The sequence below is a fragment of the Loxodonta africana genome, chromosome 5 (genome assembly GCF_030014295.1).
Source record: "Loxodonta africana isolate mLoxAfr1 chromosome 5, mLoxAfr1.hap2, whole genome shotgun sequence".
Taxonomy (NCBI): domain Eukaryota; kingdom Metazoa; phylum Chordata; class Mammalia; order Proboscidea; family Elephantidae; genus Loxodonta; species Loxodonta africana.
Window position 1 is genome coordinate 159,141,483 of NC_087346.1, and position 23,778 is coordinate 159,165,260.

At 50.9% G+C, this 23,778-nt stretch overlaps 1 protein-coding gene across 2 annotated transcripts; it reads left to right on the plus strand.

The window, feature by feature from the left end:
- The first annotated feature begins 147 nt into the window (after nt 1-147).
- On the plus strand, nt 148-23,778 carry HGFAC (HGF activator). 2 transcript variants are annotated; one of them, XM_064286184.1, is made up of 15 exons: nt 148-857; nt 1,420-1,603; nt 1,687-1,783; nt 2,072-2,154; nt 2,920-3,042; nt 3,176-3,307; nt 3,464-3,574; nt 3,673-3,847; nt 4,192-4,277; nt 4,778-4,800; nt 5,037-5,275; nt 7,762-7,901; nt 8,240-8,380; nt 8,466-8,614; nt 23,388-23,778. In XM_064286184.1, exons 1-15 carry the CDS (start codon nt 747-749, stop codon nt 23,568-23,570), a joined length of 1,977 nt encoding a protein of 658 aa, XP_064142254.1. In that variant the 5' UTR covers nt 148-746; the 3' UTR covers nt 23,571-23,778. The 2 variants fall into 2 exon arrangements, with proteins under 2 accessions (XP_064142254.1, XP_064142253.1); XM_064286183.1 differs by lacking the exon at nt 4,778-4,800 and having other exon boundaries at nt 5,017-5,275.

A 23,778-nucleotide genomic window follows, 5' to 3' on the forward strand; every position in this document is an offset into this window, starting at 1 on the left:
CAGCCACCCTGCCCACAGCCCTGAGTCACGCACACCCCGACCCCAGCTCACAGACGGGGAGCAAGGCCAGAGCCCCTGGCAAGCCGCACACAGACCCAGGCAGGACCTAAGCAGGCCCCCGTGGCCCCTAGCGGGTGTCTGGCGGGGGCTCAGTCTGCGGTGGGGCCACACCTGAACACAGCGGGGACATTACAGGGCCCTCTGGCTGCGATGAGGCTGGGAAGGCTTCCTGGAGCAGGTGTCAGTGCTGTGTCCCAGAGAGGGGCCAGTTAGGGGTCCTGGACACCCCAGAGTTAGGACAGGCGGAGAGGGGCAGGTCTGAGTACCTCATTCCACCCCATAAGGACCCACCCAGGCTCAGCCCTGGGGAGCAGAGGGTCCTCATGCTGATGCCCTCCTTGTGACCCCTCCACTTTGGCGTGGAGACAGTAGCAGAACAAGCCGGCCACTCTCACCCTGTGGCCAGGCAGGGACCAAAAGCTGGGGACCAAGGAGTCCAGGCCTCGACCAGCTCTGTCATCCTGGAAGGCTTCCTGGAGGCCGCCCCCAAGCTGGGGTGGGGGGATGTTGTCAGGGCAGGGCCTCTGGGCAGGGGCAGTAGGTGGAGTGGAGTGTCATGGGGCTCCTGTAGCCTGTGGGTCCAGCTGGGAGGCAGCTTGGGGTTAATCATTGCCGGTTGGCCTTGACCTCCAGCTGCCCTGCTCACTCTGTGCTGCTGCTGCCCTTCAGCCAGCTCAGGAAGAGCCATGGGGCGCTGGGCCTGGGTCCCCAGCCACGGCCCCCTGCCTGGGCCATACCTTCTCCTGCCGCTGTTGCTGCTGCTGGTGCCTGGCGGGGCCAAGCCACAGGCTGGTGGGGTGAGCTGACCCCTTGCAGAGCGACCATGGGCTCCCCATGCTCGTTCAGGACAAAGTCCCTGCAGGTCCTCAGCTGAGGCAGGGGGGGTGTCCCCGCCCAGGCGGGAGTCGGGTGTGGGCTGGGGGCCCAAAGTGCTCCACTCAGGGATGACTGGCCTTCTGGGGTGAGGTGGGTGTGCAGGGGGCCTGGGGGCTCAACCTGGCTGGGCCCCCACCTGGGGAGTCGCTGGCCCCTGGGCAACGTTACCTGGCCAGCTGTGGTTGTGGGAGCCACTTCCCTCTCTGAACCTCCCAGGTCCCATGTTAGAGGGGGAGGGTAAGAGTCCCACCCCCAGGTCTGACCCCAGAATCTGACCCTGGTTAGGTGGTGGTATGCAGCTGTGAGTGGGGGTGGGGTCAGGGGCCCAGCTGAGGCCTTGGGGATATCAGTGTCCCCAGCCCCTGCTCCAAGGCCCAGGGCTACAGCCTGTGCACTGGGGCTTGCTGGGCTGAGTGTCCATCCACAGGCCTGGGGGGGTGCCCCTGCAGCCTGACCCTGCCCAGCTCTCTCGGCACCCCCTAGAACCGTACGGAGCCCCCAGAACTTAACACCATGGCAACCCCTGGGACCCCCATGACCCCGATCCCCTCTGTGACTCCTGCGACCCCAGCAACAAACATGTCTGAGGCTGTGGTAGAAAGATCCCGTGACTGGGGGCTCAGCCCCACTCCCAGAGTGGCCTCCTCAAGCAACACTGAGGGCCAAGGTGGGTCGGGGCTCTCAGGGAGAGGGGGTGCAAGCGGGTGAGGGGTGCCAGGAGTGGGATCCCCTGACCCTGCCACCCCGCAGTGCTCACAGAGGACGGGAGGCCGTGCAGGTTCCCCTTCCGCTATGGCGGCCGCATGCACCAGGCCTGCACCTCTGAGGGGAGCACCCGCAGAAAGTGGTGGGTCCTCGGCTGGGGGCCTGGCACGGTCTGCCCATGGGCTGGAGGGCATCAAGCACAGACCACTGGCTCCACCCCAGGCCCCTGGCCCCACGCCCACCCCAGCCCCCCCAAGCCCCAACCACTCTGGAGCCCCTTCTTCACCCCAGCTTTCACCTACTCCAGTGGGGAGCCTGGCTGGCACACAGTGGTGCTCAGTACACGTGCAGAGTGGATGAGTGAGTGAGTGGGCGGGTGAATGGATGGGCAGGCTGAGGTGGTCCCCCGTCAGCCCAGGCATCACCCTAGGTGCGCCACGACTCACAACTATGACCGGGACCGTGCCTGGGGTTACTGCGCCCCCGCAGCCACCACACCTCCAGGGATCCCAGGTAGGCCCCACTGTACTGAGGCCACCAGGCCTCGGGGGGCCCAGGTGGGTGCCTGGAGATGCAGGGTACCCTGAGCCTGGCCAGGAGGGCTGGGTCTGGGGGTCTCTCATCGGCAATCTGGGGTGAGTGAGCTGGAGGGGCAGCGGGTTAAAGGACTGAGCAGGTGGGCCGGAGTGGAGGGCAGTGCTGACCTGGACGGGGGTGTGGGGAGCAGGGGCCTGCCTGGAGTGGAATGGGAGTTCTAGGGTGAACCCCTCTGCAGGCCTGGGGATGGGTGGGAGGCAGAGGTGTGCCGGAAGTGGGGGGATAATAACCTGCTTCACCGTCCAGGGGCTAGGGCCATTGCTGGGGCCACAGCGCCCCCTGGTGGTCAGGGTGGGTCCTGCGGCCACGCAGGCTGAACCCGGGACAGGGGCCCGGGATGGGTGGGCCATCCTGGGAGCGGGACCCAGTAGGCTCTGTGGTGTGGTGGGGGTCTCGCTCAATTGGGGTCTCCAGTGAGGTGGCCAGAGTCATTTACCAGGGGCTGTGCCACCTGACCATGTGTGGGTGGCCAGCTTCTCAGTCCTGGCTGCAGACTCTGGGCCTGATTGCAGGGTGGAGGCGTTGGGAGGAAGGGCCAAGGCCCCCCAGCAAGCATAAAAGCAGAACTGCACTCTCCCAGGGGACCCGCACCCCAAGGAACCCAGAAGCTGAACGCCCAGGGTGTCAGGCCCTGGGGCTGAGATGTGGCTTGGCCCCTCACGGTCTTCCCGGTACTCCCAGGCACCCTGGACCCCTGTGCCTCTGACCCCTGCCTCAATGGGGGCTCCTGCTCCAGCTCGCAGGACCCCAGGTCCTACATCTGCTCCTGCCCCGCAGCCTTCACGGGCAAGGACTGCAGCCAGGGTGAGCGTCGGGTGGCTGGGTGGTGAGGACAGCGCGGCCTGCAGGAGCCTGCTGAGTGCTGGGTCGGGGGACCTGGGAAGTGAGTAGGGGGCCACGGGGCCCGGGGGTGGGTGACTCCCTGTGTGTCTCCCAGAGAAGTGCTTCGACGAGACTCGCTATGAGTACTTGGAGGCAGGCGAGCCCTGGGCCCGCGTTCACCAGGGCCGGGTGGAGCAGTGTAGCTGCATGGGGGGCCGTGCCCAGTGCGAGGATACTCAGCACACAGGTATGCTGCAGCCGGGGTGGGGGGCTGAGCGTGATCACCCCACACTCTGAAATCCAAGCAAGTCCAGGGGGCAGGGACTGGCCCAAAGGTACCCAGCAACTCTGGGTGCTAGGGCAGCCCTGGGTCTGAGACCCCCTCACCCACGGCTCCCTCCAGCTTGCCTGAGCAACCCTTGCCTGAACGGGGGCACCTGCCACCTGATTGTGGCCACCGGGACCACTGTCTGCGCCTGCCTGCCGGGTCAAGTCGGCCGGCTCTGTAACATTGGTGAGTGGCCAGTGCCCACACCAGTGCCATGCCCTGGGGACGGGTGTCCAGGGACATGGGGAGAAGCCAGGCCTCACGGCCCTCCACACCGCCCCCAGTGCCAGCCGAGCGCTGCTTCGTGGGCAATGGCGTACAGTACCGTGGCGTGGCCAGCAGGGCGGCCTCGGGCCTCAGCTGCCTGGCCTGGAACTCAGACCTGCTCTACCAAGAGCTACACGTGGATTCGGTGGGCGCAGCGGCACTGCTCGGCCTGGGCCCCCATGCCTACTGCCGGTCAGCACCAGGGACAGGGTCCTCCTCCAGCCAGCCTCCAGGGCTCCCTCAGCTCCCACCTGGGGCCCAGACCAGTTGGGACAGGCCCACAGCCTCTGCCTGGGAGGTGCCCAGCTGCAGGGGCTGGGCACGGAAGGTTGTGGGATTGGAGGTCAGGCCCATGGGGCCCAAGACCAGCTGTCCCAGGCGGCCGAATGAGCAAGGCTGTTCCTCCCGGTGTTGGGACCCCTGGACTCTGGTCCATCCGGCTGCATGTCCTGGACCCAGTCACCCCTCCCCCACCCCCTCCCACCTTGCCCTCTCTGAGGGGCTCTGGGACCCCCCTCCTTACTCTGGCCCTCCAGCAACCCAGACAAGGACGAGAGGCCCTGGTGTTATGTGGTGAAGGACAACACGCTCTCCTGGGAGTACTGCCACCTGGTTGCCTGCGGTGCGTGGGGCAGGCCGGGGCGGTGGGATGGGGTGGGGGGATGGGGGCGCTGCCTCAGCTCCCCTGACTCATCCCCCTCACTCCACTGAGTTCACACGAGCTTCCCCTATTGCCCTCCCCACCTGACGCCACACCTGGCCTCCTTCTCTTCCTGGAGGACCACAGCCCCATCTGAGAGGTGGGGAACCGAGGCTCACCGTTGCCAGTAGGTGGGCACCGGGAACAGAGTGGGTGAAGTAGCCTGTTGAGGGTCCATGGACCATGCCCCCTGGGATGCCTGTACCCAAGTCAGCCCCCCTGGGGTGGGGAGTGCAGCCCCAGGGGAGGGCGTGACGGGAGGCAGGGAGGCCCTGAGGGCTCCCCCTGGGCCCCAGTCTCTCATCCTGTCCTCTGGCCATTCTGCGGCTGGCAGGGGTCCCAGGCAGCCCCTCTGTGTGTACCAGGTCTCTCTGATACCCACAAAGCCCTGTGATATGGGCAGTGTTCTCCCCATCCTACAGATGGGGAAACTGAGGTTCAGGAAGTAAGTCAGTGCTCAGGATGGCAGAGCTGGACCCAAAACCTGGATCCAGGATTGCCGACGGTGGGGCAGGAGGAGGGAGGTGGAGGATCCCTGAGGGGCCCAGGGATGCTGGGCAGTGGGACCCCCTCTGGCTGCCTCTGTGTCCAGGGACGGGGGGTGTGCAGAAGAGGCCCCGCTGTGACGTGCGTGCGTGTGACTCGGGACCTCTGCTCCCAGGATCTCTGGCCAGAAACCAGTCCCTTCCCACCCCCGGGGCCCTGGTGGCCCTGCCCGAGCTAGTGCTGGGCGGGCGCCGGGCCTGTGGCAAGAGGCACAAGAAGAGAACCTTCCTGAGGCCCCGCATCATCGGGGGCTCAGCTGCCCTACCTGGCTCCCACCCCTGGCTGGCCGCCCTCTACATCGGGGACAGCTTCTGTGCCGGCAGCCTCATCCACACCTGCTGGGTGGTGTCTGCGGCCCACTGCTTCTCCGACAGGTGAGCTGGCTCCGGCCCAACCCCTGAGCCTACCCCGGGAGGGTATGTGGCCCCCTGCCTCCCCTTCATCACCCACTCGTGTGTCCTTCCATCACTTACACCCACATACCGGTCCTTGCCACCCATGCCACGACACGCCCACCCAGCCCCCCAACCATCATCCACTCCACACCCATCAGCTCTCCATCCTCCCATCCATCTACCCATGGGGCCATCCACCTGACCACATCCACCCACCCCATTCACCCACCCACCCGTCCATCCCAGCACATTCACCCACCCGTCTACCCATGGGGCCTTCCACCTGCCCATGTCCATCCACCCATCCACCCACTCCAACTCTATCCACCCACTTCACCCCACCCCTGCCTATGCATCTACTCCTCACCCACCCACCCATCTACCCCACACTCAACTATCCCAACACCCATCCATCCACCGCCCATACCCGCCCACCAACTCACCTACCCCCATACATATCTACCCACCCACCCCCACCCATCCATCTACCCCCATCTACCCATGAGACTGCCCACCTGCCCATGTCGACCCACCTACCTTCAAACCATCCCCTACCCATCCACCACTCCTCACCCACCACCCATCCATCTACCCCATCCAACCACCCCCACAAACGTCCACCCTCCCACCCACCCACCTACCCCCATACTTATCCCCCCATCCACCCACCTACCCCCATACATATCCACCCACCCCCAACCTGTGCATTCACCCCCATCCATCCACTCACCTGTCCCCATGTGTTCCCACTTAACCATTCACTACATGTCCCCCACCGTCCCCCACCCACCTGTGTGACCCCTCATCTTCTGCTACTGCTGTGTTCTCTGGTCACCCCCTTTGTCATAGCTGGGACTCAGTGCTCAGGGTTGTGCTGGCCACGGAGGCTCTAGGGACCCTATCTCTGCCCCCAAGGACTCATGCTGCCCAGGAGGAGGCTGGGTGGGCCAGGCCTTCCTCAGAGGAGTAGGGTGCCCAGGCAGCAGGCTGAAGGAGACCCCGCCCTCCACCTCTGCCCCCCAGCCCAGGGCATCAGGCCTTCCTCCAGGCACGGGTGAGGGCTCAGGGCCTTGCCGGTAGACCCTGCCTAGGTGTCCTTCAGGCGCCACCCTGGCTGGGCACCAGGGGGCACAGTGACAACGCTCATGGCCTGGAGGGGTGTCAGAGGACTGGAAAGTGGTGAAGGGTCCCAGTTGGGAAGGGTTGGGGTGCTTGCCCCTGTGGAAGGCAGGCTTGGCACTGCCAGCTAAGGAGGGGCTGTCTGGGAGTGAGGCCCACCATGCACACCCCCAGGAGGCCAGTGAGCTCAGAGACCCCAAGACTGACCTCTGCAGAAGTAAGCCAAGGCCACTTCTTTGCAACCCCGGGGGCCCAGCGGGAGGGGGGTGGGGGTCCAGTGAGGGGGGGTGGGGCCCTGGCGGGAGGGGGCCAGGGTCTGTCAGGAGGGGCGGGCCTGACAGGCATCCTGGGTGATCAGGACTGGACAGTGTGAGGTGGGGCCAACTTCTGGAGAGCTGGCGAACACACCCATCAGCATCAAGGGTAGGAGACCACTGCAGGCTCCGGGAAGGCCTGTCCCACTTCTGTACAATGGGACCACCAGGTCCTCTCATGTGGAGTGGGATGACGAGGGGAGCAGACATCCCTGTAGGGCAGCCAACCTCCCACCTCACCCGTGCTCACCTCCACCCCCAGGGCCACCCTCGGGCTCAGCCTGGTGTTGGGGGAGCAGGCGGTGAAGGTGGGTGGGCAGGCGGGGGTGGGGCCTCTCGGGTGGGGATGGTGCCCTGCTGGGTCAGAGGGGTTGATCCCTCAGCGGGGGGCAGATGGCAGCTATTTCTGACTGAAGCACCCAACCCGCCTTGAGCCCCAGGAGGCCTGGGTATTCCAAGTCCATCCCGAGAGACCCCCAGGCTCTAGTCCTCACTCAGGCTACCAGCCGTGCCCACGGCCCAGGAGCAGAGACCCTGAGCTCCTTTTCCAAAAGGGGCCTGAAACCTGGAGGGTCAGTGGCCAAGGCCCCATGGCAGCCTGGAGGCTGCCTCAGGACACAGGCCGGGGGGAAACAGGCCCAGAGCAGGTTGGGGCCCGGGGCGGAGGGCGGAGAGGGGCTGTATGTATCTGGGGACCACACTGGCCAGATTGGAGCTGGGGCAGGGCAGCCCCACCCGGGCTCCCCTCTGCATGGACCCTTCCGGTGCTGCCGCGAGGGCCTCATGTTGCCATCAGAACTAGAGCTAGTGCTGAGCCTTCAACTCCTCTGCCGAGACCTCAGGGGTGGCCGTGGCCCACCGGTCCTCAGAGACCCGGGTCCCGACACCCCTCCTCTCCCTGCTGCCCTTCAAGCCTCTCCCAGGACTACCAGCCCTCGGGGACCTTGGGGCCTGCAAAGGCAGGTGGGGGAAGTAGCCTCAGTCTGAGAGGGGTGGCTGGGGTCCAAGCTGCTCCCATTCCCCCCCTTACAGCCCCCCCAGGGAGAGTGTCTCGGTGGTGCTGGGCCAGCATTTCTTCAACCGCACAACGGACGTGACGCAGAAGTTCAGCATTGAGAAGTACATCCTGTACCCCCAGTACTCCGTGCTCAACCCCAACGACCATGACCTGGGTACGCATGGGCCCTGGGGGGCACTGGGGGGCTGCAGACACAACGAGGGTGGCAGGTGGTAGGCACTGTCAGGGCTGGCGAGTCCTCAGCCATGCGAAGAGGGACAAAGGAGGTTTGGTCCTAGGGCAAGGCAAGCCAGGGGGCCGGGATGGGCAGAGAAAGCCCTGGGCCAGCTCCCTCTTCCCCCACGGGGTCTCCCAGGCCATGGTCCCTATGCCCAGGGGCTTCCCTCCTGTGTGACCCCTTGGATCTGCTCTATCCATCGCGGATTGCCAACAGCCTTCGCTCTCAGCCTCCTCCCCACGCCTGGGCTAACCTCTGGCCTCTCTCCTGCCCAGTCCTGGTCCGGCTGAAGAAGAAGGGGGACCGCTGTGCCATTCGCTCCCAGTTTGTCCAGCCCATCTGCCTGCCCGAGCCCAGCAGCCCCTTCCCTGCAGGACACAAGTGCCAGATCGCAGGCTGGGGCCACATGGGCAAGGGTGAGTGGGGGCAAGGGGGTGGGGCGAGTGGGGAGTGGGGATGAGTGGAGACCTCTTCCACCCCTGAATGTGCCATGCCTCGCAGATGTGAGTGGCTACTCCAGGTCGCTGCGGGAGGCCCTGGTCCCACTTGTCGCTGACCATAAGTGCAGCAGCCCCGAGGTGTATGGTGCCGATATCAGCCCCAACATGCTCTGCGCTGGCTACTTCGACTGCAAGGCTGATGCCTGCCAGGTGATCCAGACCAGGCCCAGCCCAGACATGGCTGCCCACAGATAGGGATTTCTCAGGAAAATCTCAGGGAACACAGAACTGGAAGGGACCCCTGCCCTGGAGGGCCAGTCAGGGACCCCAGGACAGAGAGCACCCCTCAGGCTCAGCAACTGCACCCCAGGATGGTGCTCACTGTCTCTGGAGGCCACCAGGGAGAGAGAAACCTCTTCTGCCCACAGATGGGGAAATTGAAGCTCAGAGAAGGTCTGGGATCACACAGCCAGGAAAAATTCCAACTGTCCAACCCAGGGGCAGGGCTATCCATGTGGCACCAGGCACCAAGGGCCAAACCACTTTTCACCCTCAGTTCTCCCAGGTGGGCTCAATCCATCCATTTATGCCTCCACCCAGCCACACACACACCCACCCATCCATCCATCCATCCATCCATCCATCCATCCATCCATCCATCCATCCATCCATCCATCCATCCATCCATCCACTCATCCATCCATCCATCTATCCTTCCATCTATCCATCCATCCAGAAGCCCTGGTGGCATAGTGGTTAAAAGTTCAGCTGCTAACCAAAAGGTCGGCAGTTCCAATCTACCAGGTGCTCCTTGGAAACTCTATGGCACAGTTCTACTCTGTCCTATAGGGTTGCTATGAGTCAGAATTGACTCGACAGCAATGGGTTTGGTTTTTTTGGTTATTCACCCATCCACCCATCCACCCATCCACCCATCCACCCCCCCACCCACCCCCCCACCCATCCACCCATCCATCCATCCATCCATCCATCCATCCATCCATCCATCCATCCATCCATCCATCCATCCATCCATCCATCCATCCATCCATCCATCCATCTGTCCGTCCACCTCTCGTCATCCATCCATCGTCTGTCCATCCTCCCTTCCACCCTTGCATCCATCCATCATCTACCCATCCATCCATCCTTCTATCCTTCCATCTATCCATCCATCCATCTTTCTATCCATCCATCCATCCACCCCACATACATACATCTATCCACCACAGTTGTTAGATGGCATCAAGTTGGTTCCAACTGATAGCAACCCTATGTGCAATAGAACGAAACACTGCCTGGTCCTGCGCCATCTTCACAAACGGCGTTATGTCTGAATCCATTGTTGTAACCACTGTGTCAGTCCATCTCGTGAAGGTCTTCTTCTTCACTGACCCTCAACTTTACCAAGCATGATGTCTTTCTCCAGGGATTGGTCCCTCCTGATAACATGTCCAAAGTATGTGAGAAAAAGTCTTGCCATCCTCACTTCCAAGGAGTACTCTGGCTATATTTCTTCCAAGATGGACTTGTTCTTTATTCTGGCAGTCCATGGTATATTCACTGTTCTTCATCAACACTGTAATTCAAAGGAATCAATTCTTCCATCTTCTTTATTCATTGTGCAGCCTTCACAGGCATGTTTTTGTTGTTGGGTGCCATCCAGTCAGTTCTGACTCATAGCTACCTTATGTACAACAGATCGAAACATTTCCTGGTCCTGTGCCATCCTTACAATCGTTGTTATGCTTGAGCCCATTGTTGCAGCCACCGTGTCAATCCATCTCGTTGAGGGTCTTCCTCTTTTCCACTGACCCTGTATTTTACCAAGCATGATGTCCTTCTCCAGGGACTGATCCCTCCTGAAAACATGTCCAAAGTATGTAAGACGCAATCTCGCCATCCTTGCTTCCAAGGAGCATTCTGGTTGTACTTCTTTCAAGACAGATTTGTTTGTTCTTTTGGCAGTCCATGGTATATTCAATATTCTTCACCAACACCATAATTCAAAGGCATCAATTCTTCTTTGGTCTTCCTTATTCATTGTCCAGCTTTCACATGCATATGATGTGATTGAAAATACCATGGCTTGGGTCAGGCATTCCTTAGTCTTCAAGCTGACATCTTTCTCTTTCAACACTTTAAAGAGGTCCTTTGCAGCAGATTTGCCCAATGCAATGCGTCTTTTGATTTCTTTTTTTTATTTATTTTTATTGTGCTTTAAGTGAAAGTTTACAAATCAAGTCAGTCTCTCACACAAAAACTTGCTACATACTCCCAATTGCTCTCCCCCTAATGAGACAACCCACTCCCTCCCTCCACTCTCTCTTTTCGAGTTCATCTCACCAGCTTCTAACCCCCTCTACCCTCTCATCTCCCCTCCAGGGAGGAGATGCCAACATAGTCTCAAGTGTCCACCTGATCCAAGAAGCGCACTCCTCACCAGCATCCCTCTCCAACCCATTGTCCTGTCCAATCGCTGTCTAAAGAGTTGACTTTGGGAATGGTCCTTGTCCCGGGCCAACAGAAGGTCTGGGGGCCATGACCACCGGGATCCTTCTAGTCTCAGTCAGACCATTAAGTCCGGTCTTTTCATAAGAATTTGGGGTCTGCATCCCACTGCTCTCCTGCTCCCTCAGAGGTTCTCTGTTGTGTTCCCTGTCAGGGCAGTCATCGGTTGTAGCCAGGCACCATCTTGGTCTTCTGGTCTCAGGCTGATGTAGTCTCTGGTTTATGTGGCCCTTTCTGTCTCTTGGGGTCATAATTACCTTGTGTCTTTGGTGTTCTTCATTCTCCTTTGATCCAGGTGGTTTGATACCAATTGATGCATCTTAGATGGCTGCTTGTTAGCGTTTAAGATCCCAGACGCCTCTCTCCAAGGTGGGATGCAGAATGTTTTCTTAATAGATTTTTTATGCCAATTGACTTAGATGTCACCTGAAACCATGGTCCCAAAATCCCTGCCCCTGCTACGCTGGCCTTTGAAGCATTCAGTTTTAAACTTTTTCGCTTTTGGTTTAGTCCAGTTGTGCTGACTTGCCTGTATTGTGTGTTATCTTTCCCGTCACCCAAAGTAGTTCTTATCTACTATCTAATTAGTGAATACTCCTCTCCCACCCTCCCTCCCTGCCCCCTCTCGAAACCATCAAAGAATATTTTCTTCTGTGTTTAAACTATTTCCTGAGTTCTTATGATAGTGGTCTTATACAATATTTGTCCTTTTACAACTGACTAATTTCACTCAGCCTAAAGCCTTCCAGGTTCCTCCATGTCACTGTTCTTTATCGATGCATAGGATTCCATTGTGTGAATATACCATAATTTATTTATCCATTCATCCCTTGATGGGCATGTTGGTTGCTTCCTTCTTTTTGCTATTGTAAACAGTGCTGCAATAAACATGGGTGTGCATATGTCTGTTCGTGTAAAGACTCTTATTTCTCTAGTATATATCCCAAGGAATAGGATTGCTGGATTGTATGGTAGTTCTATTTCTAGCTTTTTCTTTTTTAAATAAATTTATTGTGCCTTAAGTGAAAGTTTACAAATCAAGTCAGTCTCTCACTCAAAAACCCATATACACCTTGCTACACACTCCCAATTACTTTCCCCCTAATGAGACATCCCACTCTCTCCCTCCATTCTCTTTTCGTGTCTGTCTCGCCAGCTTCTGACCCCTTCCACCCTCTCATCTCCCCTCCAGGCAGGAGATGCCAACATAGTCTCAAGTGTCCACCCGACCCAAGAAGCTCACTCCTCACCAGCATCCCTCTCCAACCCATTGTCCAGTCCAATCCCTGTCTGAAGAGTTGGCTTTGGGAATAGTTCCTGTCCTGGGCCAACAGAAGGTTTGGGGGCCATGACCACTGAGGTCCTTCCTGTCTCAGTCAGACCATTAACCTGGTCTTATGAGAATTTGGGGTCTGCATCCCACTGCTCTCCTGCTCCCTCAGGGGTTCTCTGTTGTGTTCCCTGTCAGGGCAGTCATCGGTTGTAGCCAGGCACCATCTATTTCTTCTGGTCTCAGGATGATGTAGTCGCTGGTTCATGTGGCCCTTTCTGTCTCTTGGGCTCGAAATCCTCTTGTGTCCTTGGTGTTCTTCATTCTCCTTTGATCCAGGTGGGTCGAGACCAATTGATGCATCTTAGATGGCTGCTGGCTAGCTTTTAAGACCCCAGATGTCACTCTTCAAAGTGGGATGCAGAATGTTTTCTTAATAGATTTTATTATGCCAATTGACTTAGATGTCCCCTGAAACCATGGTCCCCAGACCCCTGCCCATGCTACGCTGGCCTTCAAAGCATTCAGTTTATTCAGGAAACTGCTTTTGGTTTAGTCCAATTGTGCTGGCCTCCCCTGTATTGTGTGTTATCTTTCCCTTCACCTAAAGTAGTTCTTATTTACTATCTAATTAGTGAATGCCCTTCTCTCACCCTCCCTCCCTCCCCCCTCTCGTAACCACAAAAGAATGTTTTCTTCTCAGTTTAAACTATTTCTCGAGTTCTTATAATAGCGGTCTTATACAATATTCGTCCTTTTACAACTAATTTCACTCAGCATAATGCCTTCCAGGTTCCTCCATGTTATGAAATGTTTCACAGATTCATAGTTGTTGTTTATCGATGCATGGTATTCCATTGTGTGAATATACCATAATTTATTCATCCATTCATCTGTTGATGGGCACCTTGGTTGCTTCCATCTTTTTGCTATTGTAAACAGTGCTGCAATAAACATGGGAGTGCATATACCTGTTCGTGTAAAGGCTCTTATTTCTCTAGGATATAATCCAAGGAGTGGGATTGCTGGATGGTATGGTAGTTCTATTTCTAGCTTTTTAAAGAGGTGCCAAATCGATTTCCAAAGTGGTTGTACCATTTGACATTCCCACCAGCAGTGTATAAGTGTTCCAGTCTCTCCACAACCTCTCCAACATTTATTATTTTGTGTTTTTTGGATTAATGCCAGCCTTGTTGGAGTAAGATGGAATCTCATTGTAGTTTTGATTTGCATTTCTCTAATGGATAATGATCATGAGCATTTCCTCATGTATCTGTTAGGTAACTGAATGTCTTCCTTAGTGAAGTGTCTGTTCATATCTTTTGCCCATTTTTTCAATTGGGTTATTTGTCTTTTTGCAGTTGAGTTTTTGCAGTATTATGTAGATTTTAGAGATCAGGCGCTAATCGGAAATGTCATAGCTAAAAACTTTTTCCCAGTCTGTAGGTAGTCTTTTTATTCTTTTGGTGAAGTCTTTGGATGAGCATAGGTGTTTGATTTTTAAGAGCTCCCAGTTATCTAGTTTTTCTTCTGCATTGTCAGTAATGTTTTGTATACTGTTTATGCCATGTATTAGGGCTCCTAACATTGTCCCTAATTTTTCTTCCATTATCTTTATAGTTTTAGATTTTATCTTTAGATCTTTGATCCATTTTGATCCTGTTTTTGTGCATGGAGTGAGGTATGGGTCTTGTTTCATTTTTTTGCAGATGGATATCCAGTTCTGCCAGAACCATTTGTTAAAAAGACTGTCTTTTCCCCATTTAACTGTTTTGGGGCCTTTGTCAAATACCAACTGCTCATACGTGGATGGATTTATGTCTGGATTCTCAATTCTGTTCCACTGGTCTATGTATCTGTTGTTAAACCAGTACCAGGCTGTTTTGACTACTGGGGTGATATAATAGGTTCTAAAATCAGGTAGAGTAACGCCTCCCACTTTGCTCTTCTTTTTCAGTAATGCTTTACTTATCTGGGGCCTCTTTCCCTTCCATATGAAGTTGGTGATTTGTTTCTCCATCTCATTAAAGAATGTCATTGGAATTTGAATCGGAATTGCATTAAATGTATAGATCACTTTTGGTAGAATAGACATTTTTATAATGTTAAATCTTTTTATCCATAAGCAAGGTATGTTCTTCTGCTTATGTAGGTCTCTTTGGTTTCTTGTGGAAGTGTGTTGTAGTTTTCTTTGTATAAGCCTTTTTCATCTCTGGTAAGATTTATTCCTAAGTATTTTATCTTCTTGGGGGCTATTGTAAATGGTATGGATTTGGTGATTTCCTCTTTGATGTTCTTTTTGTTGGTGTAGAGGAATCCAACTGATTTTTGTATGTTTATCTTGTATCCCGATACTCTGCTGAACTCCTATTAGTTTCAGTAGTTTTCGTGAGACTTTCTTAGGTTTTTCTGTGTATAAGATCATGTCATCTGCAAATAGAGATACTTTTACTTCTTCCTTGCCAATCTGGATCCCCTTTATTTCTTTATCTAAGCCTAATTGCTCTGGCTAGGACCTCCAGCACAATGTTGAATAAGAGTGGTGATAAAGGGCATCCTTGTCTGGTTCCTGATCTCAAGGGGAATGCTGTCAGGCTCTCTCCATTTAGGATGATGTCGGCTGTTGGCTTTGTATAAATGCCCTTTATTATGTTGAGGAATTTTCCTTCTATTCCTGTTTTGCTGAGAGTTTTTATCATGAATGGATGTTGAACTTTGTCAAATGCCTTTTCTGCATCAATTGATAAAATCATGTGATTCTTGTCTTTTATTTATGTGATGGATTACATTAACTGTTTTTCTAATGTTAAACCATCCCTGCATAGCTGGTATGAATCCCACTTGGTCATGGTGAATTATTTTGTTGATATGTTGTTGAATTCTATTGGCTAGAATTTTTTTGAGGATTTTTGCATGTAAGTTCATGAGGGATATACGTCTGTAATTTTCTTTTTTGTGTGGTGTCTTTACTTGGTTTGGGTATCAGGGATATGCTGACTTCATAGAATGAATTTAGGAGTATTCCATCCTTTTCTATGCTCTGAAATACCTTTAGTGGTAGTGGTGTTAACTCTTCTCTGAAAGTTTGGTAGAACTTTGCAGTGAAGCCATCCGGGCCAGGGCTTTTTTTGTTGGGAATTTTTTGATTACCTTTTCAATCTCTTCTTTTGTTATGGGTCATTTAGTTCTTCTACCTCTGTTTGTGTTAGTTTAGGTAGGTAGTGTGTTTCTAGGAATTCATCCATTTCTTCTAGATTTTCAAATTTGTTAGAGTACAATTTTTCATAGCAATCTGATATGATTCTTTTAATTTCAGTTGGGTCTGTTGTAATATCGCCCATCTCATTTCTTATTCAGGTTATTTGCTTCCTCTCCCGTTTTTCTTTTGTCAGTTTGGCCAACGGTTTATCAATTTTGTTGATTTTTTTCAAAGAACTAGCTTTTGGTCTTGTTAATTCTTTCAATTGTTTTTCTGTTTTCTATCTCATTTAATTCTGCTCTAATTTTTATTATTTTCTTCTGGTGCCTGAGGGTTTCTTTTGTTGCTCTCTTTCTATTTGATCAAGTTGTAGGGATAATTCTTTGATTTTGGCCTTTTCTTCTTTTTGTATGTGTGCATCTATTGATATAAATTGACCTCTGAGCCCTGCTTTCGCTGTGTCCCAAAGGTTCTGATAGGAAGTGTTTTCATTCTCATTGGATTCTCTGAATTTCTTTATTCCGTCCTTAATGTCTTCTATAACCCAGTCTTTTTTGAGCAGGGTATTGTTCAGTTTCCAAGTGTTTGATTTCTTTTCCCTGCTTTTTCTGTTATTGATTTCCACTTTCATGGCCTGAGAAGATGCTTTGCAATATTTCAGTGTTTTGGATTCTGCTAAGGCTTGCTTTATGACCTAATATGTGGTCTGTGCTAGAGAATGTTCCATGTGCACTAGAAAAGAAAGTATACTTTTTGCTGTTGGGTGCAGTGTTCTGTATATGTCTACGATGTCAAGTTCGTTGTTTGTGGCATTTAGATCTTCTGTGTCTTTATTGAGCTTCTTTCTGGATGTCCTGTCCTTCACTGAAAGTGGTGTATTGAAGTCTCCTACTACTATTGTGGAGCTGTCTATCTCACTTTTCAGTTCTGATGGAGTTTGTTTTGTGTACCTTGCAGCCCTGTCATAGGGTGCATAAATATTTAATATGGTTATATCTTCTTGGTATATTGTCTCTTTAATCATTATATAGTGTCCTTCCTTATCCTTTATGATGGATTTAACTTTAAAGTCTATTTTGTCAGAAATGAATATTGCCACTCCTGCCCTTTTTTGATTGTTGTTTGCTTGATATGTTTTTTTCCATCCTTTGAGTTTTAGTTTGTTTATGTCTCTAAGTCGAAGGTGTGTCTCTTGTAGGCAGCATATAGATGGATCCTGTTTTTTAACCCATTCTGTCACTCTCTGTCTCTTTATTGGTGCATTTAGTCCATTTACATTCAGCGTAATTATGGATAGGTATGAATTTAGTGGAAACTCTGGTGGCGTAGTGGTTAAGTGCTACCATTTTGATGGGTTTTTTTTTGTGTGTTGTTCAGTTTCTTTTTCCCACTTAATTTTATGTGCTGAGTAGGTTCTCTTTATATATTGTCCTTCCCTCATATTCGTTGTTGTTGATTTCGTTTCTGCCGAGTCTCTGTTTTTTTCTTGTATTTTATTTTGGTATGTAGGATAGTTTGTCTCCTTTGTGGTTACCTTGTTATTTACCCCTATTTTTCTAAATTTAAACCTTTTATTTCTTTGTATTGCTGTATCTTCCTCTCCATATGGAAGGTGTATGATTACATTTCTTAGTCCTTTATTGTTTTAATGTTGTCTTCTTTCATATACTAACATCACTGTTACCCTGTTTTGAGCTTTTTTTTTTCTTTTAATCTTGCTTTGTTTTTTTGGATTTCCCTGTCTAGGTTGACTTCTGATTGCTCTGCCCGGTGTTCTAGTCTTGGGTTGATACCTGACATTATTGATTTTCTAACCAAAGAACTCCCTGTAGTATTTCTTGTAGTTTTCATTTGGTTTTTACGAATTCCCTAAACTTCCGTTTATCTGGAAATGTCCTAATTTCACCTTCATATTTGAGAGACAGTTTTGCTAGATATATGATTCTTAGCAGGCAATTTTTTTCCTTCAATTTTTTAAATAAGTCATCCCATTGCCTTCTTGCCTGTGTGGTTTCTGCCGAGTAGTCCGAGCTTGTTATTATTGGCTCTCCTTTGTAGGTGACTTTTCATTTATCCCTAGCTGCTCTTAAAATTCTCTCTTTATCTTCGGTTTTGACAAGTTTGATTATAATATGTCTTGGTGACTTTCTTTTAAGATCTACCTTATGTGGAGTTCAATGAGCATCTTGGATAGATATCTTCCCATCTTTCAGGATATCAGGGAAGTTTTCTGCCAACAAATCTTCAACAATTCTCTCTGTATTTTATGTTATCCCTCCCTGTTCTGGTACTCCAATCACTCGTAGGTTATTTCTCTTGATAGAGTCCCACATAATTCCTAAGTTTTGTGCATTTTTAAAAATTCTTTTACCTGATTTTTCTTCAAATATATTAGTGTCAAGTGATTTATCTTCGAGTTCAGAAATTCTAGCTTCTACTTGCTCAATTCTGCTCCTCTGACTTTCTATTGAGTTGTCTACTTCTGTAATTTAATTATTAATTTTCTGAATTTCTGATTGCTGTCTGTGTATGGATTTTTACAGCTTATTAAATTTTTCATTATGTTCCTGAATAATCTTTCTAATTTCTTCAGTTGCTTTATCTGTGTGTTCCTTGGCTTGTTCTGCATATTGCCTCATTTTCTTCCTGATGTCTTGAAGGGTTCTGTATATTGATCTTTTGTATTCTGCTTCTGGTAATTCCAGGAATGCGCTTTCATCTAGAAGATCCCTGGATTCTTTGTTTTGAGAGCCTGTTGAGGTGATCATGGTCTGTTTCTTTATGTGACTTGATATTGACTGTTGTCTCTGAGCCATCTATAAGTTATTGTATTAGTTTATGCTTGCTTACTGTGTCGTAGCTGCTTGCTTTGTTTTGTTTTGATATACCCAAATGGGTTGCATGAGTGAGCTAGCTTGATTATTTTCGTCCTTGGAGCTCTGACGTCCTGTCCCCAGGTGGCTAGAGCTGTTATTAGGTATAGCAGTCTAGGAATCCATTCACTTTTCTTGTGTGAATTCAGCTCAGGTGTCCAGGTAGCTGATCATCCAGTGTGTGGTACAGGCTCTGTCCTACAGTCTTAGAGGGGCAGGGGTGATTGGTGTAGGTACCAGTATCTGATTGCAGCAGGGGACCATGCTCTGAACAAGGCAGGGAGCTGAGAACCAACCCTGAGTGTCTCTGAGGAAAATGCGTCCCTCTTCCCTAGAGCATACAGGTGGGTGGATTCTACAGACGGACCTTGGGCACCCAGTGTTTTTGGTTGTAAGGACTGGGAGGTACCAGTTATCCTTGGACCCCTGTTGTGGGTGGCTGGGTGACCTGAGTGTAGCTACCATTCCTTAGGCCCCTGATGTGGGTAGGTGAGGACCCTGTTTAATAGGCAAAGCAATGTCAAACAACAAACACCCACCTCTCCACCGCACAGCTGAAATGGTTGGAGTCTGCCAACAAGGGCCTATTTTCCTGAAATAGGCCCACACACGTCCATGCAGAGGGGAATGGTGCTTAAAGTCCACAGGCCGTTTATGCCTGCACAGGAGCTGCTTCTCTCCTGAGCTCCCCTGGTTAGTGGAGCTGGCAAATTATCTTTTCCCCCAATTGCAAATTTCTTTGTTCCCCGAGGCCGGGAGGATGGCTCTAGGTGCTCAACAGTGGTTATTTCAGGCCCAGGGAATTAAGCTGCTGAAGCTGACTTGGGGGTGGGGGGGAGCAGTGAAATATACGCAAGTACTTAGCTTTTGCCGAGAGCGCCGTTCTCCTCAGGTTCCAGAGGTGTGAGTAGGCTGTGCAGCTGTCTGCTTCTCCCTGAGGAAAATGCGGCCTAACGCTAGTACCAGCCCACTGCCACAGCCGCTCCCAGAATGGTGCCTTAGGCCTCCCCGCAATTCAGGTCCGGTAACTCCTCTCCGCTTCTGAACAGTCTCTTCCTCTCCTGCCCCTCAGTTCATTTTCTAAGCTTGCCTTAGATGTTCAGGGCTCCTACCTTGTCATAAATATACTCATTTCACTTGTTTTTTCAGGTCTTTGTTGTAAAGAGGGCTCACCGGAAGCGTCTGTTCTGCCATCTTGGCTCCGCCTCCCTGTCTTTTGATTTCTTGACTGCTGCTTCCATGGGTGTTGATTGTGGATACGAGTAAAATGAAATCCTTGACAACTTCAATCTTTTCTCTCTTTATCATGATGTTGTTTATTGGTCCAGTTGTGAGGATTTTGGTTTTCTTTATGTTGAGGTGTAACCCATACTGAAGGCTGAGGTCTTCGATCTTCATTAGTAAGTGCTTCAAGTCCTCTTCATTTTCAGCAAGCAAGGTTGTGTCATCCGCATACAGCAGGTTGTTAATGAGTCTTCCTCCAATCCCAATGCCCCATTCTTTTTTATATAGTCCAGCTTCTCAGATTATTTGCTCAGCATACAGACTGAATAGATACGGTGAAAGGATACAACCCTGACACACACTTTCGTGACTTTAAACCACTCAGTATCCCCTTGTCTGGTCTATGTATGGGTTCCTCATGAGTACAATTAAATGTTCTGGAATTCCCATTCTTTGCAATGTTATCCATAATTTGTTATGATCCACACAGTTGAATGCCTTTGCATAATCAATAAAACACAGGTAAACATCCTTCTGGTATTCTCTGCTTTCAGCCAGGATCCATCTGACATCAGCAATGGTATCCCTGGTTCCACGTCCCCTTCTGAATCCGGCCTGAATTTCTGGCAGTTCCCTGTCGATATACTGCTGCAGCCGCTTTTGAATGATCTTGAGCAAAATTTTGCTTGAGTATGATATTAACAATATTGTTCTATAATTTTCGCACTCAGTTGGGTCATCTTTCTTGGGAATAGGCATAAATATGGATCTCTTCCAGTCCGTTGGCCAGGTAGCTGTCTTCCATAATTCTTGGCATAGACGAGTGAGCACCTCCAGCGCTGCATCCATTTGTTGAAACATCTCAATTGATATTCCGTCAATTCCTGGAGCCTTATTTTTGTCAATGCCTTCAGTGCAGTTTGGACAGTGTCATTTTTTCTTCCATTTGTCATGATGTTGCTTGTTGGTCCAGTTGTGAGGATTTTTGTTTTCTTTATGTACTGCTGCAGCTGCTTTTTGAATGATCTTCAGCAAAATTGTACTTCCTTTGGAATGGGCACAAACATGGATCTCCTCCAGTTGGCTGGCCAGATAGCTGTCTTCCAAATTTCTTGGCATAAACAAGTGAGCGCCTCCAGCGCTGCATTCATTTGTTGAAACATTTCAGTTGGAATTCTGTCAATTCCTGAAGACAATTTTTCACCAATGTCTTCAGTGCAGCTTGGACTTCTTCCTTCAGTACCACCAGTTCTTGATCATATGCTGCCTCATGGAATGGTTGAACATCGACCAATTCTTTTTGGTACAGTGACTCTGTGTATTCCTTCCATCTGCTTTTGAAGCTTCTTGTGTCTTTCAATATTTTCCCTATAGAATCCTTCACAATTGCAACTTGAGGCTTGGATTTTTTCTTCAGCTCTTTCAGCTTGAGAAACGCCAAGCATGTTCTTCCATTTTGTTTTTCTAACCCCAGGTCTGTGCATATATCATTATAATATTTTACTTTGTCTTCTTCAGTTGCCCTTTGAAATCTTCCCTTTTACTTCATTTATTCCATTCACTTTAGCTACTCTAACTTCAAGAGCAAGTTTCAGAGCCTCTTCTAACATCCATTTTGGTCTTTTTTTTCCTCTTTCCTGTCTTTTGAATGGCTTTTTGCTTTCTTCAAGCATGATATCATTCCACAGCTGCCCTAGTCTTCAGTCAGTAGTGTATATGGTGTCACATCTGTTCTTCAAGTGGTCTTCAAATTCAGGTGGGATATACTCGAGGTTGTATTTTGGCTCTTGTGGGCTTGTTTTAATTTTCTTCAGCTTCAACTTGAACCTGCATATGAGCAACTGTTGGTCTGTTCCATAGTTAGCCTCTGGCCTTGTTCTAACTGATGATATTGAGCTTCTCTCTCGTCTCTTTCCACAGATGTAGTCGATTTGATTCCTCTGTTTTCCATGCAGTGAGGTCCATGTGTGTAGTCACCATTTATGTTGTTGAAAAAACGTATTTGCAATGAAGAAGTCGATCTTGCAGAATTCTATCATGTGATCTCTAACATCATTTCTATCACCAGGGCCATATTTTCCAACTACCAAACCTTCTTCTTTGTTTCCAACTTTTGCATTCCAATCACCAGTGATTATCAATGCATCTTGATTGCAGGTTTGATCAATTTCACACTGCAGAAGTTGGTAAAAAAATCTTCAATTTCCTCATTTTTGGCATTTGTGGTTGTTGCATAAATTTAACTAATAGTCATCTTAACTTGTCTTCCTTGCAGGTGTATGGGTATTATCCTTTCACTGACAGTGTTGTACTTCAGGGTAGATCTTGAAATGTTCTTTTTGACGACGAACGTGATGCCATTCCTCTTCAAGTTGTCATTCCCAGTGTAGTAGACCATACAATTGTCTGATTCAAAATGGCCAATACTAGCTCATTTCAGCTCACTAATGCCCAGGATATCAGTCTTTATGTGTTCCATTACATTTTGGATGACTTTCAATTTTCCTGGATTCATGCATTGTACATTTCATGTTCCAATTACTAATGGATATTTGCAGCCATTTCTTCTCATTTTGAGTCCTGCCATATCAGCAGTAGCTAACCTTCATCAAGGGCTTACTGTGTCTGGACTATGTGTCCAATGCACCACAGACATGTTTTAGGCAGCACATCAGCCCCATTTTACAAAGGGGAAACTGAGGCTCAGAAAGAGGTCTGGGGTCACACAGCTGGGAAAAACCCCAGTTGTCCAATCCAGGAGCAGAGCTGTCTATGTGACACCAATGGTCAAACCACTCTTCACCCTTAGTTCTCCCCGGTGGGCTCGATCTGTTCATCCGTCTACCCTCCGTCTGTCCGTCTGTCCTCTCATTCGTCTACCCATCTATCTATCAATCATCCATCCACCCACCCATCATCCATTCATCCAACCAACCATCCATCCACCCAACCAACCATCCATCCATGTACCTGTCCCACATACATACATACATACATACATACATACATACATACATACATACATGTATCCACCATCCATCTACCCATCCATCCATCCCACATACATACATAAGTCTATTCACCATCGATCCATCCTTCTATCCTTTCTTCTATCCATCCTTCCTTTCATTATCGATCTATCCACCATCCATCCATCCATCCTTTCTTCCTTCCTTTTCTAATCCATCCATTCATCCCACATACATACATACATCTATCCACGATAGTGGCTAACCTTTATCAAGGGTTTACTGTATCTGGCCTCTGTGTCCAGCCCTTCACAGGCATGGTCTTGTTTAGGCTGCACACCAACCAGATTCTACAGATGGAGAAACAGAGGCCTGGAGAGGTCAAATCACTCCCACAAGGTCACACAGCTTAGAAGCAGCAGAGTGGGGCTTGACTAGACCACATGGCACGATGAGCATCCCCTGGGGAAATCAAGGATGGTGTCATAGAGGAGCTGGCACTTGTATTTGTCCTCGGGATAAGTAGAAGTTTGTCAGGAGGCGAGGAGGGCACCAGGACACAGAGTGGCTGCACCATGGGGGACATACTGGGGTGGAGCAGGGAGAGCCATGGGAGGATTTAGGAAGGAGGTGTATGGTTAGACCACCCTGTCCTGCCTCCCCCTGCAGCCTGGGAATGCGAGGACTTCCTGTTCAATGAGTTTGGGGGAAAGCATTCAGCTCCTTTACTCAGAAGCACCTTTGTCACCTGTCTCCAAGTTCCCGGAAGTCAATATTAGAATTCCGGGGGGGTCCGGGGTCAGAGGGGGCTTTTTGTCCCTTGGCGGGCATGTGTGGGGTTGGGGTCAGCAAGATGTGGGGTAGGAAGGGGACAATGGTGAAGGGTCTGAGCCCCTGGCTCACATTCAGGGTAGCTCTGATGGAGTCTCTGTCACAGGGGGACTCAGGGGGCCCCCTGGCCTGTGAGAAGAATGGTGTGGCTTACCTGTATGGCATCATCAGCTGGGGTGACGGCTGCGGGCAGCTCAACAAGCCAGGTGTCTACACCCGTGTGGCCAACTACGTGTACTGGATCAATGACCAAATATGGCCCCCCAAGCGACATACGGCTCCCTCCTGAGACTCTCGGGATGGGCAGGGGCATCCTACCTTCTCACCCCTCCCTAAAGTGCTGACAATAAAGACATCTCCAGCAGTGGCCTGACCCACACTGCCTGCCCACAGCCCCACTGCCCTGCCCTCCCAGGCTATGGCCGGCCAGCTGACGTTCCTCAATGGATATTGGACCACAGCCTTGAAGTGAGGGGATCTTTGTGGCCCAGCGAGTC